Source organism: Xyrauchen texanus, chromosome 13 (genome assembly GCF_025860055.1).
Source record: "Xyrauchen texanus isolate HMW12.3.18 chromosome 13, RBS_HiC_50CHRs, whole genome shotgun sequence".
NCBI lineage: Eukaryota > Metazoa > Chordata > Actinopteri > Cypriniformes > Catostomidae > Xyrauchen > Xyrauchen texanus.
The window spans coordinates 34,656,174-34,677,210 of NC_068288.1; the positions used below are offsets into that span (position 1 = coordinate 34,656,174).

The following is a 21,037-nucleotide window of genomic DNA, read 5'->3' on the forward strand; positions in this document are numbered from 1 at the left end:
CCTACAAACACAAAATGTTGCTAAATTATGTTACACATTCAACAGTACATACATACAACATACAGTACATACATATACATTCTCCACTGTTTTAAAACCACATCATCTTATTTTTTAAGCGATTACCTATGCCCACCCTTTTATTAATATTTTATTAACGTAGTCACTGAATATCTCTGAATAAGTGTGTTTAGCATTAATATAAAGGCCTTGAAAAATCTAGCCAGCACAAACAAATGCACATAAAATATGGGATGACTGTTTATGAGTCTTAAACTGACAGGAAATCCCCTTTCAGTGTATTCATGTCATTAAATAGAAGATAAGTATATGCCACTAAAAGTAAGTCTGTCAGTCTCTTTAGGGTTTGGTGCACTTCTAATTTTTTAATGGTTCTTTAATTGATTTGAATAATTCATTCAATTCTTTAAATTATTATTCTTTGACAATATTTTAAGTGATCAATATGTTCATGTTTATTGTTTATACAATATATTACATTATATTGATGGTATTAGTAAAACAAATTAATAATAAAATTAATTATAAAGCATCAGCAATATATACAGTTGGGTTCAAAAGTCTAAGAATACATTGAAATCTAAGATTAAATATTTTATTTTAAATAACCAGAAAATAATGAAAAATACAAAAGAAAAAAAATCTATGAAATAATAATAAAGAAACAACACCAACAAAGAAACGCTCTGGTCTAAAATGATTAAGAAATATTTAAGATTCTGCAATATAAGGTTTAATAAAAATACAAACCTGCACAATATTAAAAATTCCAAGCTTTCTAGGTAACCAAGGGAATTATCAAATTTGTAACATTGACCTTGTTAACTCTAGTATGAAAGGTCAGATTTCCCAAATCAGGCCAAATCAAATATGGATCAAGTTTTACATAAATTTATGGAGTCTATGCCAGTTTGAGGGCATACCAACAAAGGAAAGGGCAACATAAAAAAAAAACAAAAAAAACAAAAACAAATTGTGAATGATCACATTCTAACGTCAAATGGTATTGTGTCTTTTAAGATCCTAAAAGTAAAAATGGTTTCAAACTCCAAAGCTTTACAGGGTGATTAGTACAAAACTGATTATGTCTGCTCTTATCATTCAAATCCCACATTGTGACACCCTCCCCATCTTGGCATCATCCCTAATAAGGCGTCTTAGAGGGATACGTATATAACCACTCCTGCTGCATCTTTGCAAATAAAGAGCTGGCGAGAGCCACGAACTGGACTGCAGCAGAAGATTACATCCTCGCATCGCTGAACTCTGAAAAACTCTATCCCTAGTTTGGATCACTATAGTGATGAACGGCACAGAGGGACACAACTTCTACATTCCCATGTCCAACAGGACAGGGTTAGTGAGGAGTCCTTTCGAATATACTCAGTATTATTTAGCTGAGCCATGGCAGTTCAAAATGCTTGCTCTCTACATGTTCTTCCTCATTTGTTTTGGTCTACCCATCAATGGCCTTACATTGGTGGTGACAGCTCAACACAAAAAGCTAAGGCAACCTCTCAACTTCATTTTGGTCAACCTAGCTGTAGCTGGCACCATCATGGTTTGTTTTGGATTCACTGTCACTTTCTACACTGCAATTCAAGGCTACTTCGCTCTGGGTCCAATTGGCTGCACTATTGAGGGATTCATGGCCACACTTGGAGGTGAATGATACTAATATATTCTTTTTTATTTGTATAATAATGGATTTCTTTGTAGAACTCTTTAAGCCAATGTGTAGATGGCTTAAAGGACAACTCAACTCTTGTTTTTTTTTGTGTGTTTTGCTATACAGGTCAAATTTCCCTTTGGTCACTTGTGGTGCTGGCCATTGAGAGATACATTGTGGTCTGCAAGCCAATGGGTAGTTTCAAATTCTCCACCAACCACGCTTTGGCAGGAATTGCATTTACATGGATAATGGCATTGGCATGTGCAGTTCCCCCTCTGTTCGGCTGGTCCAGGTCGATTTAATAAGATGTTATCCAATTAATGTGCTCTTAAGTGTAGTATAGAAGTGATAATAACAAACATCTCTTATCTCTTATACTCATTGGGGTATATTTTTACAGATACATTTAGAACTTTCGGATTTTTGGAAACTTTTGGACTTTTTTTTATTTTTTATGACTGTACACAATTTTCTGAATGCACCTAGTTTTTTTTTTTTACATGTCTGAAGTATAAAAGAGGGCAAATTTTATGACTACTCAAACAACAATTGCTTATATTTAACAGGTATATTCCTGAGGGAATGCAGTGCTCTTGTGGACCTGACTACTACACCCTGAATCCTGAGTACAACAATGAATCATATGTTGTGTACATGTTCTGCTGTCACTTTATACTCCCAGTCTCCACAATCTTCTTCACCTATGGGAGTCTTGTTTGCACAGTCAAGGCTGTATGAAATGCCATCTCAAACACTTTATTTCCATTAAATTCTCAACCCTTAAAATGTTAAAATTAAGTCTTCCCTGGTCTTATTACTCTTTAATTTAGGCTGCAGCTCAACAGCAGGATTCGGCATCCACCCAGAAGGCTGAGAAAGAAGTGACAAGAATGGTCATCCTGATGGTTTTGGGTTTCTTGGTGGCATGGACCCCCTATGCTAGTGTGGCAGCCTGGATTTTCTTCAATAAGGGAGCTGCTTTCAGTGCACAGTTCATGGCTGTTCCTGCCTTTTTCTCAAAGAGCTCCTCAATATTCAACCCCATCATCTATGTCTTGCTCAACAAACAAGTAAATCCAAAATTAGACTTTTTCCATTCCTGAACTTATTTCCCCTGAAAAGACCAGCAGTGCTGGTCACCAGCATATCTAGTGGTTTGGATTTTGGTGTGCTGGTTTTGCTATCAGGCTTCTTAAATAGCTAAACCAGCAAGACATCCCTGGCCAACCACATTAAACCAAAACAATAATGCTGGTTGAACCAGAACTGACAGGTCTGAACTATCATGGAAATTAATGCTGTTATAAGATGGCCTTTTCTGAAGGGTTTCTAAATGAAGCATTGTCCTTTACAGTTCCGGAACTGCATGATGACCACTCTTTTCTGTGGAAAGAACCCTCTTGGAGATGAGGAGTCCTCAACTGTGTCCACCAGCAAGACAGAGGTGTCCTCAGTATCTCCAGCATAGACTTTTGAACGCCTCAAGGATTATTATGGTATTTTAGTCAATGAACACAGTATAAATCTGGGCATCAGAAAAAGAGAGAAAAAATTATTTGAATCAGTGCATCTCATTTGGTTTTGTTCAATAAAACTATGAACCTTGGGATCTCAGAAGACAACTACATTTATTAAATGCGTGCAAAGCTTATAGGGTTTAATGGGTTATCTGTGAACAGAGAATGTGTTTTATCTTTTTGTAAGGGGAGGCTGGAATTTATATAATTGACCTAAAGCTTGTACTGTATATATTTTGTAAATAATGACAAAGATGGATAGAAATAAATAATGGCATTAAAATGGTCTTGGATCCTATTTTGTTCATTATTTATGTGTATTGATTGAATCTTTTATTTGTTCACACATATACAGTTTATGACTGAACACATTGACTGCACTGCATACTGTACATTAGCATTGCTTGTCTACAATGTATTTTTAAATCAAAAGATAGAGTATCCATGTAGTTCTAGATTACATTTTAATTTTCATTACATTTCAAAACAACCTCTCACAATGACTATTCAATGCACCAAATAGGACAACATTTTTGTACTATTGTGGACACTGCACTCACACATTCCCATACTATATAGACATGTGCAGCCCAGGGCACTCTCTAATGTCACTCTCTAATATCATAAATTCTTCTTAGACAACATTTTGGCAAGTGGTCCATTAGAAACAGTGGTTGTCAAATTACTTTTTTGGATTTCACAAAAGGCAAAGGAGTAAATTCACTAATCAATTGCTGCACTGCATAGGGCGTGAAAGCAGTAGGTAAGCCAAATTTAAATTAAAAGGATGTTTATGTAAATCTTCTATTGATATTGGCAGCAGTAATTCCTATACCTTTTGTGCATACATTTGGTATGGACCACTTGGCAAAATATTTTCCAAAATATGTTGTTGAAGGGATAGATCACCCAAAAAAGAAAATTCTCTCAATTCTCACTCTTATGCCATTCAAGATGTGTAAGAATTTATTTTTTCTGCTGAACACAAATACATTTTTTAGAAGAATATCTAAGCTCTGTTGTTCCATACGATACAAGTGAATGGTGGCCAAATCTCTGAAGGTCCAAATATCACATAATGGCATCAATAAAGTAATCCATACGACTCCAGTGTTTTAATTAATGTCTTCAGAAGTGATTCAATTGGTTTTGGGTGAGAACAGACCAAAATGTAATTCCTTTTTCGCTATAAACCTTGACAGCATTCTCCTTCATGATCGTGATTTTAAGATCTTGCACTCTGCATGTGAGTCAAGCACTAGGAAGTTTAACTGAGCTTGAAATCATGATGGTACCTAGAGACTTCAATGGCAAGATGCACAGCGAAAAAGGAATAATATCTTGGGTTAATCTCAACCTAAATACAACTGCAAGGCCCCTGCAGATATTAATTAACTAATGGAGTCACATGGATTACATTTATGCTTCCTTTATGTGATATTTGGTCATTCAGAGATCTGGCCACCATTCACTTGCATTGTGAGGACCCACAGAGCTGAAATATTCTTCTAAAAATCTTTATTTGCATTCTGCTGAATACAGATTCTGGTATGGCATAAGGGTGAGTAAATGATGAGACAATGTAAATTTTTGGGTAAATCATTCCTTTAACCCCTGTATGCTTTAACTTGCTCATCACCCCCATACGCCATGACATTCGGATCCCTACACATGGCTTGAAACCCTCCTTCAAACTGTACAGAATATTTCAACAGATTTTATCATCTTTCAGGCAAAAATCTTTTTAATCACTTTGTAAAGTAATTGTACATTTCTCAACAAGCCATGTCTGAAAGGTCATGCATTGAAATCTGGATTAAATAATTGTATAGCTCCAGTAATGTTTCATGGTTTGGTTTGTTTGTTTTCAAAAGCTTTCGTTCAAAGTGTTCAGATGAAGTCACACCTGAAACTTTGGTCATTTCAAGGATGGAGTAAGTTAAATATAAGATATGACAGATAAAGTATTATACAAATCTTTGTTTTTTGCAATAAACATATTTTTTTTATTTTCTGTTGGTGTCTGTTCTCCATCTTAAACAGAATATAACTAATAAATACCTGCTTACTAGCCACTAATTTTGATTCTGTGAAAAGATGGGCTGTGCTGTAAGGTTCATGAGAGCATAACATCACTTGTTGCTTAAAGTAGTGTGATAAATCCCTAGCTTAGTCATGAAGAAGGAAGCGGGGGCCAGGTGAACAGTCCACATGAGTTTCTTTATTAACCACACTTTTCAGTTTAACAAAGAGATTTGCTTTTCAGCAGAGCAACAATAAACATATTCATAACACAACTGTGTGTATCTTTCCTGATAATTCTCTACAGGTGTCAATCCTTACTGCTCTTCCTCTCTTGGCCTCGCTCTCCACAGACATCACTCAGTCATGGCCACATCACCACATACCCCCATCACCTGACTCAGGCCGGGGACCATCCGGCCTGTCACTTACCCCCTCAATTTCTGGAGAGGAAATCCTCAACAGCCATCTGCACCCCCCCCGGCCGGTGGACCACCTCGAACTTAAAAGGCCGGAGTGCTAGATACCAATGGGTGATCAGCTTGTTGGTATCCTTCATGCAATAGAGCCACTGGAGTGGGGTATGGTCCGAACAGAGGATGAAAGCATGCCCCAACAGATAGTACCAGAGGATGAGGACCACCCACTTGATGGCCAATAACTTCTTCTCAACTGTGCTGTACTTAGTCTCCCTCAGCGAGAGCTTACGAGTAATGTACAGCACGGTGTTCCCCCTCCGCCATCTGGAACAGTACTGCTCCCACCGCCCTGTCCGATGTGTCCGTCTGTAAGATAAAGGGGAGAGTGAAGTCAGGATATAAATGTAGACATCGCATTGACTTTTCTATAATCCACACTGAACCAGACCAAGCCGTCGCTCTTAGGAACCAGAACAACCGGGCTTGCCCAGTCACTGTGGGATTCTTCTATTACCCCCATATCCAGCATTGCCTCCCTCTCTGAAACCACTGTCGCCAAAGTCACAGGGACCATCTCTCTCCACTGTTTTGGGAGGTTGAGGTTCATGCTTCTCTACCAGCAGCCACTGGCAACAGGTGTCATGGAGCTGTTGGGCGAATGTGAATTGGCGACCGAAATCGCTAAATATCAGCAAGCGTTGTTGTTCAGGACTACGTCTGACTCGATGTAAGGTGGCTCGTTTTCAAGCACCTGAAGATTGACCACTTGAGCTTGAAGGAGGGCCTGAATGTGCTGCTCCTGTTCCTGACGTAACTCAAGCAGAGGCTCATGTTGAGTGTGGTGGATGCTAGCAAGGGTCTTGATTATTTCGGCGAAGGGCGAGATCTCCATGGTAGCGTATCTTCCTCCAAATATCTCGGTTTCGGCACTACTGTGATAAATCCCTAGGTATCTTTATTTAATTAATCAGTTGTGATTGTATAAATTATGAATTTACTCAATTACAAATATCTTACTGTACAACAAGACAATTATTATTTTTCTGACAGATGCATATCTTTCACAGTACATCTTGTTATGTGTAATAGTTTTGTGTGTAATTTACTGTTAAATTAATATTTACCTAATTAGTAAATCAAATTATGCAACTAAAAAAATTATGTACAATCATTTTTAAAGTAACAATTTAAATACTGTGACAGTACAATTTTTACAATTTTTAAACCTAGATTCCAATCCTACAGTACTTTGTCCCTGCAAATTAAGCCATACCACAATTGTCAATATAACTGATAAAATATGTCCTTTAATTTTCCCTTTTTTACTGTAAAATGAACAGATGAATGCATGTCTTTAAATATGACTCATTAGCCTGTTAATACAGAAGTACAGTCTTGCAAGTTTAGCTTACACTTTCACAGATTCACCAAAGATCACCCAACCTTAAACGAGCATCTCATATGCATGCCTATATAGTATGAATAAACATACTGTATAAACAGTATGCTTAACATAAAGTTGACTGTACCTGATAATTTCATGACACATGAAATTAGCTTCTGTCACCTTCTATAGCAAACATTATTCTGCCATTACAATAGGATAAAAGGCTGGTCTTGTTATCCTAGATACAGCATCAAAGCAATATCAACAGTTTACAAAGTCTGTCAATGTACATGTTTTACAAAAGAATAATATACAGCAAAAGGGTGATTAAGAAGTCAAGCAGTTGCACAGACATGGTTTTATCAAAGGATGGCTAGATTTTTGCAAGTTGCACATGCTCAAAATCTGTTTACAATGTTAATGATCAGACTTTAATCTGCTTCTTCTTTTCTTTCCTTCCTGATCACATTTGGCTACTTGCCGTTAATCTCTCAGAAAGGTATAAAACCACAAGAGTCCCCACAGGAATCACAAGTGACCAGTGATTTCTTTGGCTTCTCAATAGAGCTCAGATTTGCTTTCCTACTTTGCTGTCTCACCACCCAATTAATAAACTTATTCAGAGTAAAGATGAATGGCACAGAGGGGAAAAACTTCTACATCCCTATGTCCAATCGGACAGGGCTTGTGAGGAGTCCTTTTGAGTACCAGCAGTACTACTTGGCTGAACCATGGCAATTCAAACTACTGGCAGTTTACATGTTTTTTCTCATCTGTACTGGCTTCCCTATCAATGGTTTGACACTGGTAGTTACTGCTCAGCACAAAAAACTCAGACAGCCATTAAACTTCATTCTGGTTAATCTGGCTGTGGCTGGAATGATCATGGTCTGCTTTGGATTTACTATCACAATTACCTCAGCTGTTAATGGCTACTTTGTTTTTGGACCCATGGGATGTGCTATTGAGGGCTTCATGGCAACGCTTGGAGGTAAGTTTAAAATTTAAAACAGAAAAAGTCACATATTGGCTAGAGACTGTAGTTAAATCCCCAACACATAAATGCAATCATAGTTGAGTGAACAAAAAACATAGTTAGCATTTTTTAAAAGACATAATTTACTTAGCACATCTAAATAAAGTTTCTCTCCTTTGATTTCTCCAGGTCAAGTTGCTCTTTGGTCACTGGTGGTGCTTGCCATCGAGAGATATATTGTTGTCTGCAAGCCCATGGGTAGCTTCAAATTCACGAATTCACATGCATTGGGAGGAATTGCTTTTACTTGGATAATGGCAGCTAGCTGTGCTGTTCCCCCACTTGTTGGGTGGTCCAGGTTAGTAAAAACACGTATTTACATTTTGAAATTATTATATACATTTTATTCAAAGTGACCCACAGTGATTTCAAATTATAAAGTTTATCAGTGTGCATTCCCTGAGATTCAAACCCATGATATTGGCATTGTTTGTGCCATGCTCTACCATTTGAGCTATATGGAACAAAATTAACATAACATAATCTGTTCATTTAACTCTGCTAATGGGATGGTCAAGATCCATTTGCCTTGTCTTTGTTGTTTAACCCTGCTTGAAAAAAATATCACAAAGTAGAGAAAATATTTTAACCTCTAGGATCTTTTTTCACAGGTATATTCCTGAGGGAATGCAATGCTCATGTGGACCAGATTATTACACATTGAACCCTGAATATAACAATGAATCATATGTTATATACATGTTCATGTGTCATTTTATTGTTCCCGTCACAGTAATATTCTTCACATATGGAAGACTTGTGTGCACTGTAAAAGCGGTAAGATTGGTTTCATATTTAAAACAGCACTATGATGATGTTACATTTTGACTCCAAATATCTTTTCACACTCTTTATGATGCCAAATACCCTCGGCATTCAGGCTGCAGCTCAACAGCAGGACTCAGCATCCACCCAGAAGGCTGAGAAGGAAGTGACAAGAATGGTCATTCTGATGGTTTTGGGTTTCTTGGTGGCATGGACCCCATATGCTAGTGTGGCAGCCTGGATTTTCTTCAATAAGGGAGCTGCTTTCAGTGCCCAGTTCATGGCTGTTCCTGCCTTTTTTTCAAAGAGCTCCTCGATATTCAACCCTATCATCTATGTGCTGCTCAACAAACAAGTATGCATAGGACAAACATGTGCTTTAGGGTTATTTATATCTAACATCTGACTTGCTGAGTGTAATTTGTGAGCGACTTATTTATTTCTCAAAACCCTTATATGTTCACAGCCCAAAATTAACCCTTCCGAAGTGCCAAATGTGGATACATATTGGCTTTGACAAATAAATAAAACAGAATTACTCGCCAATTGGCATCATTATATGGTTAAAACTGAACTGTAAACATGTTAACCACCTAACTACCTGTAGGTCAGTGGAAAGTCACTGTTGCAATGAATAAGCTAGGAAAACAGCTAAATACTATCATTGTCATTGTGATACAAATATACATTTAAAACAATTTAGCAAAATGCAGTTTCATTGCAGTTAAGAAATATTTATGGCCTTGGTATTGGCAGGTGTGGCAAAAAATATAACCCTTAAAAGGGCAAGAATATAAAGACAGCTCAGAAAATTAATTGCCATTTCCCAACAATAACATTGAAACGATTTGTTTTCCATGAGGTCAGCTGCGGTCTTGAAAAAATGCTGCCATGTTACTTTTACTGTAGATATAGATTGTGAGTTGATGCCAGAGTTTTTAATACAAAGTAATACTACCTCGCTATTTGCAGGGATGCCCTTTTCAATAATTTTGACAAAAATTTGGCTTACTCTCTCATTGTTCCTCTTCTTGGCCTCTAAAATGTGTGTATCCTCCAGGATACAAAACCTTCTTAGGGTTTATTTTGGATCCTGCATGTATTAATCAGTGCCTTATTGTAGTACTCTTATTTCACTGTCTTTTCCTAAGTTCCGGAGTTGCATGCTGACCACTCTTTTCTGCGGAAAGAATCCTCTTGGTGACGAGGAGTCCTCAGTGTCAACAAGCAAAACCGAGGTGTCCTCAGTGTCTCCAGCTTAAAAACGTAACATTATCCACACACCTGTCTCTCCCACCGACTCTTGACATGGAAATAATTTTCGCTCATTTCTATTATGAAAGTTGTTGACTATGCACATTCATATTTTTCTATTCACAAAAGTCTGTTTTTATCTCTCCATAACTTGTCCTCATTGCACCTTGCAGTAGATGTCCTGTAAGGCAATTCACTGAGCGCTACTACAACTAACTCTAACAGGATTACGAGATTAAGTTCTGACAGCAGTTGGAACTGCATTGACTTTTCAGAGACCACGACACAACAAGATAAATATCTTCTTAAGCCAATTAGCAAGGTGTTTGCTAACTGTGGTGCTGAATGTTCACCTGGCTTCTCTGGCTAAAGAATTAAAGTGTTTAAACTAACTGGATTCTCTCTCATGGTGAGAAGCGAGCTTACTTTTCTGATAAATGGTGATGGATGTTCAGACATTTATGTGCAGCTCTGCTCATGTTAGGGGTTGTTTACTGTATATACTTTGTACATAATAAAATAAATGTGGAGAGACATAGATAAATAAACAATTGCATGAAAAGCTGTGTGCATAGGTTTTGTTTATTACATGACACTCATTTCATTATATCACATCTCATTCCAGAAGTTGATATTTATTTAAACAGACCAAAGGACCAATTTTTATTTAAATTAGTCAATATAAATTCTATAAAAACCAATATAGGGCCCTATATAAAGGAGATTGTTACATAAATATACAAGGCCTACAAATCCCAAAAGCTCAAATAGTTTTTCCCAGCCAGCTCAAATTTATATTGCTGCATTAAATTGCCCTCGCGCCAGCGGCACTTTCCTGGAGTTCGGTCCGGCAGACACTCACGTAATCCTAAGACCGCGACCGGGCTACGTGCCCATTGTTCCAACGACACCCTTCAGGGATCAGGTCATGAACCTGCAAGAGCTGTCCTGAGAGGAGGCAGACCTAGCCGATGGCACGAGGGCAGATTTGATCACCGCCGTGCTTTTTGTTGAATGCATTTTGAACGCTCCCACCTCATCTTATAGAATGTCCAACAAATTGTCAACCGCATTAATTGAAATGTGACAAGCATCATAGGCTGATATACTGATTTCACTATACTTTTGGTCACTCTTGATAGAACGTTGGCCGGCCATCAGCACCGGCATGGCAAATGTTTTAACACTTGGTGCAAATCAAGCCTTGTATATTTTTCATGCTTCCGTGGTCTTTTAAGTCATTCAACTGTACTTTGATTTCAGAGTTGCAATATTTACAAAGGGCCTTCGAGTCCACGTAATCCACGTTTGAGAGTTGGGTCGCTCTCCCACTCTTTACAACTTCTTATATTTAGCCCACTTTGGCATAACGATCACTTGAATATGCAGCTAAGTTCTAAAGTTGGTCCCTTATTGCTCTAAAAAAACATCACATATGTCATCACAAACATTGTCATCATGGCCCACCAACTGACAGGCCTCCCTCACCCATCCGTGATTGGTTAAACTGAACCAAAAAGGGTTGTTACTGAAAAATTGCACTGATATCTACACAGCACATTATTTTTCTTTAATGTTTTCTTTAATATCAGTATTTTAGAATGTATTAAAATAACATGACCAAACAATATAGCGAAGAAAATAAAGTTAGTTATTTAAAAAAACAGCGCAAATTTTATTCATCCACTCAATGCCTTTATCTTCGTCCAAAGTGATCAAAAGTAGCCCAATCTGGCAACACTATTTGTGGCTGCTGTCTGATAGATCGATCTATCTATCTATCTATCTATCTATCTATCTATCTATCTATCTATCTATCTATCTATCTATCTATCTATCTATCTATCTATCTATCTATCTATCTATCTATCTATCTATCTGTCTGTCTGTCTGTCTGTCTGTCTGTCTGTCTGTCTGTCTGTCTGTCTGTCTGTCTGTCTGTCTGTCTGTCTGGCATGTAACTGTCTAGAAACCACCTAGCAATGCCAAAGCATGCACTCTTCTGAGCCAGAGCCTAGTAATGCCAGGATATGAAACATTTAACATCTTTCAACTGCAAATCTCATACACAGCCCAGGTATTCAAACATAAAGCTTACATAAGGCTTAAATAACCTTAACATTTTTCTTTTTTTTTACAAGTTGTTTAACAGTACACTTTACATTTCTTGTTGAAACTTTAAGAAGAATTTTAGCAAAGTAGCTTCATAAAAGCGGAACAGAATTAAACTAACAAACAAAGAATATCAGAAAAGAGGAGTCCTGCAGACCAGTAAAGATCCACTTTAATTTTATCTTCAAGAAATTTCTGTTCTGTGTAGAACTCTGTAGAGTAATATTTCACCCCCAAAAATGTTCATTATCTAGGAGTAGGTAAATGGACATGTAGCGGACTTCGTCTCACACCACAAAGGAATCACTGACACCACTGTCTTTGGTGGACCATGTCTGCAGTTTATTAAAGACAGGACAGGAATTACACATACACTATGTTCTGCAATCTCTCTCTCTCGCTCAAGTCCATAGCTGTTATCAACTAACATCAACAAATAAACTGTTTAAACATGTCTCTTCTTAATAATTTTCATAACATATCAAAGACACACATTCCATAAAGACAATATTCAAGAAGACACTCTCAATATTTTGAAATGAAATGTTCAATATAAAATAATATACAATAAAATTAGCTGAAAATACAAAAGATTACATTCTGATTCAAATTTTCTGATTCACACGTAAGTGGAACGATGTCACTTCTATTTTTTTGTTTTAAACGCAAAAATATTATTTTAAAACAACTGCATATGCATGTTCTTCCCATTCTCTTATCAAGATAATTCATACAGAACATCAGAAATACACAAGAAAAACATTTTCACTTAAATCAACTTAAGGTTTGTTGGAATGGTCACAAAACTCAGTACACTACAGATGTTATATCATTGTGGAAGTAGACACAGGACGAGGATCTAAATGCAGCAAGGTTTATTAAAATAAACAGGCAACACAAAATAACATGAACAAAAGGAAACATCCACGATGGGAAAAGGTAAACAAAACACAAAGGCAAATAAAGGGTTAACATAACACGGAAGGCATACACGGGGATAACTATGGCGAAAACAACGACGGAAACATGGGAAACCGGCATCTACATACAACAAAGACCGACAGGGGAAAGGAGGAACAAACAAGGTTAAATACACAAACACAATGAAGACTAAATGAGACTCAGGGCGGACAACAGGGAAAACGTGACATGGAACGGGATCGGTGAAGGGTGAAACGGAAGACACGGAGCAGACAACACGGAAACATGACATAAACGTGATAGGTGAAACGGAGAACATAGGGCAGACAACACAGGAACGTGACAACAGACACACAAACACAAAGGCTCTTGCACACTGCATAAACCATCAAAAAGCCTTTACAGGATTTGTATGAAAAGGACTTGTATGAAGTCACATGACACCATGCGAGTGGAAACAGCCTAGTGGCATTCTCTGGTACACTTTTCTGCAATTATCCTTTCAATCAATATTACTCGGTAAGAACTGATTTAGTTTTGATTGTTAAACTGCGCTGTGAGTTTAGGATGTTGAAGAATTCTAAATCATTGGACTGTGGGGACATTAAAAAGCATTTACAGTCACAATAGGATATGGAAATTCGAAGCAGACGTAATAATGTTGGTTTCATTGGAATCCCAGAGGGAAAGTAAGGTCAAGATATGGTCATGTTCCTGGATGGGCTTATTCTGAATTTGTTCAGCACAACGGGCTGTCATACAGAGGATGTGTAAAAATCTTACAGACATTTAAAAACTTCTGAATCCATCTGGGTGGGACTATACCTTTTTTCATCAGTTCATAAGATTACTCTAGATTCGTTTTTATATATATATATCTAAGCAACTTCCATGTTCTGCAGATTTCTCAGTAGGGAACACTTTACTTTCAGATCATACTTTGGTGTGTTTAGAGATGTTGATGCACACAGAGAAAATAAAATCATATAGATTACGCTTTAATACATCCATTCTACTGGACCCAGCATTTCAATAAACATTGCCCTAAAGGGTCTAAACAATTTTGCCTCACTATGATCAAGGACCGGATCCATTAAAAGATTGAAATCAGAGCCTGGGTAGCACAGAGAGTATTGACGCTGACTACCACCCCTGGAGTCATGAGTTGGTATCCAGGGCATGCTGAGTGACTCCAGCCAGGTCTCCTAAGCAACCAAATTGGCCCGGTATTTTATAACTAAGGGGTAACTATTCTAATATTACGTAGTATGACCTATAATGCTAAACAACATGTAAAATTACAAATAATTTATACTATAATGCTAAACGTGTAGGTTACGGATGTAACCTCTGTTCCCTGATGGAGGGAACTAGACGTTGTGTCGGAGAAGCAACACTAGGGGTCTCTCTTGAGTACCGAATATACCTCTGATCTATGAAAAAAGGCCAATGAGAAGTTGGCAGCTAGTATTTGCATACCCTGAGAAAACACGGTATGAAACTGACTCAACCCTGAGATTGTAAATTTGTTGGGTGTTGCCCAACCAGCTGCTCTACAAATGTCTGCCAGGGTGGTACCCCTGGCCAGTGCCCACGAGGACGCAACACTCCTTGAGCCACGGCCTGGGTGTGATAGGCCAATGAAATGGCGTCTACTACCCAGTGGGAAAGCCTCTGTTGGAGACAGGGACAGTGCTTGCAGGTTCACTACCTGGTCTCTGAAGGGCGTAGTAGGAACCTTGGGCACGTAGCCCGGTCGCGGTCTTAGGATCACATGAGTGTCTGAACTCCAGGCAAGTGTCGCTGACAGAGAACGCTTGCAGGTCCCCAACCCTCTAGATGGAAGCGAGCGCGATCAGCAGGGCAGTCTTAAGAGAGAGAGCCCTGAGTCCAACTGATTCTAGCGGCTCGAAGGGAGGTCTCTGGAGGCCCGCGAGGACTTCTGAGAGATCCCAGGAGGGGAACAGGCTTGGCCGGGAGGTATTTAACCTCCGGGCGCCTCTTAGGAACCTGATGATTAAGTTGTGCTTACCAAGGGACTTGCCGTCTACTGCATTGTGGTGAGCCGTGATAGCAGCGACATACACCTTTAGGGTGGAAGGGGACAGCCTCCTCTCCAGCCTCTCTTGCAGGAATAAGAGCACTGACCTAGCTGCGCACCTCTGTGGGTCTTCCGCCCAGGAAGAACACCAATCTGCGAACAAGCGCCACTTCAGGGCGTAGAGCTGCCTGGTAGAAGGGGCTCTGGCTTGGTTGATTGTGTCTACGACGATAGGTGGTAGACCAGCTAGATCTTCCGCGTCCCGTTCAGGGACCAGACGTGGAGTTTCCAGAGGTCTGGATGCGGATGCCAGAGCGTGCCCTGCCCCTGAGAAAGAAGGTCCTTCCTCAGGGGAATTTGCCAGGGAGGGGCTGTCGCGAGGAGTATGAGGTCCGAGAACCAGGCCCGGGTGGTCCAATAGGGAGCCACTAGTGTGACTTGTTCCTCGTCCTCCCTGACCTTGCACAGCACCTGTGCAAGAAGGCTCACTGGGGGGAATGCGTACTTGCGTAGCCCCGAGGCCAGCTGTGTGCCAGTGTGTCTGCCCCGAGGGGAGCCTCTGTTTGGGCTTACCAGAGCGGGCAGTGGGAGGTTTCTTGGGAGGCAAACAGGTCTACCTGGGCCTTGTCGAACCATTCCCAAATCAGCTGGACTGACAGGGGGTGAAGCCTCCACTCTCTGCTGGGCAAGTGTTTTCGTGACAGCACGTCCGCTATCACATTGAGTTTGCCGGGGATGTGAGTGACCTGAGTCGCTGCCGGCTCCAAAGGAGGAGACAACGGGCGAGTCGTGACATGTGGCAGGAGCGTACGCCGCCTTGGCGATTTATGTACGCTACCTCAGTGGTGCTGTCTTACCTGATTAGGACATGTTTGTCTCAAATTAACGGGAGAAAATTCCACAGGGCAAAGAAAACAGTCATCAACTCTAGGCAATTGATATGCCAGCGCAGCGAGGCCCCTCTCCAAAGGCCCACAGCTGCGTGCCCCCAAGGTGATGAGTTTTTTTGACGTACCCTGCCGGTCTTCACAGCGGGGCAGAGCAGGTAGTAATCCGTCGGGAAGCAAGGACGCATCCCGAGGCTCTGGTGCTGAGAAAAGACTCGAAGCACTTACCTTGCTCCGCACACCCGGCAGGGGGCGGGTTAGTGACTGAGGAGGAGGTCATGTAATGGCGTCCTCTGGACTCGTCAGAACCGGCCGGCCGGGGGACAGTTGTGGGGCTGAAGGCGGATCTGGGACCGCGTCCAGCATGCCGGGACTGTTGAGATCTGGTGGCAGAGTGCCGTGAGAATGGCATTTGCAGGCCAGATGACCCAGAGACAAAGGAAATAGGTCTTATATTGAGAATTTGGGTACCTCGGTTAAGGGGAGCGACAAATGAAATAAATTCAAAAGAAGATTCTCCTCTCGGCCCTCCACCGGGGGATGGAGTGGTCTTACCATCTCTGGAGCTAACTTCTTGGGCTCTGGGTCGTCCGTTTCAGGAGCGCCTGGGAGCCTTCCGGGTCCTCGAGGGGGTCCGTGAGACGGGGGGGGCATCTGCTTCCTGTGGAGCGCTCGACGCATGGGCTGAGAGCAGACAGAGCATGTCCCATGGAGGCAGGCTTGCGGCGGGGCAGGATATGAGAGATCGCCTCCTTCTGTTTCGTCACTGTGGAGAACTGCTGGGTAAAGTCCTCGATGGTGTCGCCAAAGAGGCCGAACTGGGAGACTGGGGCGTCGAGAAAGCATCTCGACCAGGTTTGGCCATAGGTGTCATTCCTGGACCACAAGCTTGGTCATCGCCTGCCTGAGTGACTGCGCTGTGACATTCGTGGCTCTAAGGGCGAGGTCGGTCGCTGAGCGCAGTTCCTGCAGCATGTGGGGATCAGGGCTACCCACGTGCAATTCTTTAAGCGCCTTGGCCTGGTGGACTTGCAGGAGGGCCATGGCTTGCAGGGCAGAAGCATCATGTCCGGCGGCGCTGTAGGCCTTCGCTGTCAGCGAGGATGTTGTCCTACAGGCCTTGGAAGGGAGTACAGGGCGAGCCCGCCAGGTGGTACGGTTTCTGGGGTATAAGTGGAGCGCAACAGCCCTGTCCATCGGGGGAATCGGCGTGTACCCGTGGGCCGCTCCGCCGTCGAGGGTAGCGAGAGCGGATGAGCGCGTGTCCGTAAGCCCATCATGCACGTCTGGGAAGAAACAGGAAGGAACAGGGGGGGGGGACATGGCTGTGAGTGGCGCACATGACCGTGGAACCAATCAAGTAGGGGGAGGGGAAGGGATTTTGCGGTCCAGCCTCAGGCTTGCGGTGCCTGGGATAGCATAGCGTACCTCTGTGCATCAGGCTTAGACTGAAGGTGGTGGCGCAGACGAGTCATCAACATCAGATGCCGCTGTAACGTTCTCCAATGCAGCGGTGATTATCGTCATCCAATTCTGGGAGCTCAAGGGAAGCCGCGAAACGGGCCGCACTAATCCCGAGCTCAGATGGGAGCAAGCAAGCGTGCCTGGGAGGCGGGTGGTTTGCGGGGATTTACCCGGCGAACACAGCCCGTCATTTTCCCCAAATCGCCTCCATCGCCCGCTGCGCCTGCCTCAATCCTGTAGGAAAGAGGCGAGGCACGGGGGGCGGCTGAAGTGACTTTCTCTCATGACAAAAGACAGCCACGACCGCAATGCTGCCACAGCTATGTTCTCGCACTGAGAACATAACCCATTGGAGAGAAATCGCTCATCCCGAGCTTGGACGGAAGCCAGCTAGCGTGCCGGGGAGGCGGGTGGTTCGCGGGGATTTACCCGGCGAACACAGCCCGTCATTTTCCCCAAATTGCCTTCATCGCCCGCAGCGCCTGCCCCAATCCCGTGGGAAAGTACTTCCTGTAACAGTTTAGTACCCCCCCAAAAAACTGTAAAATTTAAAAGAGGATAAAGGCCAACGCAGAGCGACAGTGAGAGAGAGAGGAGAGAGAGATGAAAAAAAACAAAAAAAAACTCTTACTCGCCAGTTTTACGATACGCCGCAGCTTGTTCCTCGGCCACTCCTCCACCCTCTATCAGACGACAGCCGCGCCTCTCCGGGCGGATCCGAGGTGGTCCTCCAGCCACTGGCGGACGGAACACCCCGCTGCGTTCTCGGGGAACAGAAGGGGTCTCCCCCACACCTGGCAGCAGTCCTCTCGCTCCAGCCGGTTGCCAGTGAGCCCCTCCCCGCTCGCGGTCAGCGGTCTTAAACTCCGCTACGTTTCAGCGGCCGGTAGGCGACTCCTGAGGTCCGGCTAGGAGCCCCTTCTCCCCTTGCGGTCGTTGGCCGCGGCTGCTCCGTTGGGGTGGACGGTAGTGGCGAGAACTCTACTACAGCGTATCCCTCCTCCTTCCCGGGTTTCGGCACCAGTGTAAAGGTATTCACCGACCCGACCCGGCCCCGCCCTCCACCCTGCCACATTTATATATATATATATATATATATATATATATATATATATATATATATATATATATATATATATATATATATATAATACCTATGTATTATTACAAAAAGTTACACAGTGTATGTTCTTGCTAAATTGCTCGCAAATGTAAGATTGTTGTTTAGCATTATACAGTAGGTCATACATACCACATAATATTAAAATAGTTACCCCTTAGTTATAAAATACTTATAGTATAAATAAGTTGTACTTTTCCATGTTGTTTAGCATTATAGTTCATGCATACTACGTAATATTAGAATAGTTACCCCTTAGTTATAAAATACTTATAAATGATAAATTATTTGTAATTTTCCAGGTTGTTTACCCCTTAATTCCTCAAACTTTGCATATTGTTCCCTTATACCTACACGGAAGTCATTTATAGGTACACTATTATTACAAAAAGGTATGCTGTAAATTCTGTGTACATACGCTGTAAACTGCGGGCTGTAATCTAAAGCGTTGCCGAGTTTTTACTCTCACCATTCCATCAGTGAAGTCTTCTGGAGGCAATATATTTACTTCTGCTCCAGATTTATTAATAAACGTATTAATAAGGCCTTTAAAGAATTCCATCCGATAAGGATATTAGCAACTTCCATTTCACTGATCCATTTAAATGTAAAAGTTGATGTTAAAATATTGTCTAAAATTATGGCTAATCATATAAGAGGTGTAATTATGTCTCTTATGCATATGGATAAAGTGGGGTTTATTCATGTATTCAAATATTATGTGGTCAGTAGCTAATGATCAGACCCTGATTGCTGTCATCTCACTTGATGCCAAGAAGGCTTTGATAGGGTAGAATGGGACTATCATTTTAATATTTTGAAAATGTATGGGTTTGGGAACCCTTTTATTTGGTGCATTAAGTTACTGTCAGTGGCAGTGCAAACTAATGGATTCATTTCAGATTATTTTTCCCTTGGTAGGAGAATCAGGCAAGGCTGTCCTCTCTCTCCTTTATTGTTCTGTTTTGCCCTGAAACCATTAGCAGCCGCAATATGGAAAGATTTTTCCTGGTATTGTACCAGGAGGTGTGGTACATAAAATTTTACTCTACACAGATGATATATTATTATTTGTCTTCGATCCTAGAAGATATATGCCTAGCCTCCATAGAATAGATACTCAAATTTCATTCTGCCCCAGACTATGCAAATTGGGTAATGGGACTGTTATTAAAGTAGGTAACAAATATTCAAAAAGCTTGGTTCAAACTAGTGTAACAATCGGCAGAAAAATTATTCTTAGAGGATGGAAGTCAATTGGTGCTCCTTCAGGTGGTGGCATTTGAAAGGATGTCATCATCCATTACATGAAAGGATGTAATTTAAACAGCTTGGCAGATTAGATGCATAGGTAATAGTCGGGACAAATACATGAACTTTCTGGAGAACTCTTGGTGAGAGCCATGTGGAGAGAATTAAAAAAAAAAAATTATCTTTGTGTTTATATGTGTATACTCAGGCTTGGACCACAGGAGTGTTTGTTGGGGGTTGGGGACTGGGATGGGGATAAGGAATTAATGGGGGTTAAAGGGGGATAATGGTTGACCCTGTCAATATTTGAATAGGCCTGTCTGAGATGTTATAATTTTTGTTCATATGAAACAGGATTATACAATTATAAATAGATTATTTAATGTTGACCTGTATTTGAGGCGTGGCGAAAAGCTTGGCCTCTTAATCCTGACAGTCGTAATTTGAAAAAATATGGGTTTACTTCCTGGTTTGAATTTTCATTACAGTAAATAACTTTTTAAAAGTCGAATTCTGTAATATTTTGATATTTCTGTAGTTAATGTTTGGGGTTAGTTTAATGCATACATTTATTTGGTCCCTGAATAACTGAAACACTGACAATATACACTACCATTTGGGCATGGTAAATACTGGGATATTTACTTTTGTAAATCAATTCATAGGACAATTATATATTTAAATATGGTTTTAGGTAGTAGATTGTAGCTGCTGCATTCAGATGGATGCACCAAGTTTTTCTCAGCTTTAAAGGTTAATATATGGATGTAGCTTCATTTTTTAAAGTCTCTGAACAGGACATTGTCAATGAGCCAAAACTGACAGATGGATGAACAGAATGAAGAATCTGGACTGAAACAGAGGAACAGTGAGGGCCAGTCCAGCATCCTCTTCACACACACTTGTACCTCAATATCAAACACCACGACTTCTTTTCATTTGCTTGGTTGAGTCTATGAATAGCTTATACTCAGTCCCCTAGAGTAAAACATAAGTTCCACTAATAAATCATGTGTCACCATGAGATGCTTATTCTGCTGTTATGTAATTAAGTGCCTACTGGATGAGCCTCATTCAAAAGCTGTTGTAAAATGACTATAAATGCTCAATTGTGAGCACACATTCTAATATTAATGTACCTTGTTGCA

General features: G+C 41.0%; 2 protein-coding genes across 3 annotated transcripts; both read left to right on the plus strand.

Annotated features, from left to right (window-relative positions):
* Nucleotides 1-1,309: 1,309 nt before the first annotated feature.
* On the plus strand, nucleotides 1,310-3,319 carry opn1mw3 (opsin 1 (cone pigments), medium-wave-sensitive, 3). The gene is made up of 5 exons (XM_052140599.1): nucleotides 1,310-1,685; nucleotides 1,817-1,985; nucleotides 2,260-2,425; nucleotides 2,524-2,763; nucleotides 3,048-3,319. Exons 1-5 carry the CDS (start codon nucleotides 1,325-1,327, stop codon nucleotides 3,159-3,161), a joined length of 1,050 nt encoding a protein of 349 aa, XP_051996559.1. The 5' UTR covers nucleotides 1,310-1,324; the 3' UTR covers nucleotides 3,162-3,319.
* A 4,266-nt stretch (nucleotides 3,320-7,585) lies between these two features.
* Nucleotides 7,586-10,646, plus strand: LOC127653813 (green-sensitive opsin-3-like). Of its 2 annotated transcripts, XM_052140590.1 has the most exons (6): nucleotides 7,586-8,029; nucleotides 8,204-8,372; nucleotides 8,686-8,851; nucleotides 8,955-9,194; nucleotides 9,991-10,105; nucleotides 10,267-10,646. In XM_052140590.1, exons 1-5 carry the CDS (start codon nucleotides 7,669-7,671, stop codon nucleotides 10,099-10,101), a joined length of 1,047 nt encoding a protein of 348 aa, XP_051996550.1. In that variant the 5' UTR covers nucleotides 7,586-7,668; the 3' UTR covers nucleotides 10,102-10,105; nucleotides 10,267-10,646. The 2 variants fall into 2 exon arrangements, with proteins under 2 accessions (XP_051996550.1, XP_051996549.1); XM_052140589.1 differs by having other exon boundaries at nucleotides 9,991-10,646.
* The last annotated feature ends 10,391 nt before the right edge of the window (nucleotides 10,647-21,037 follow it).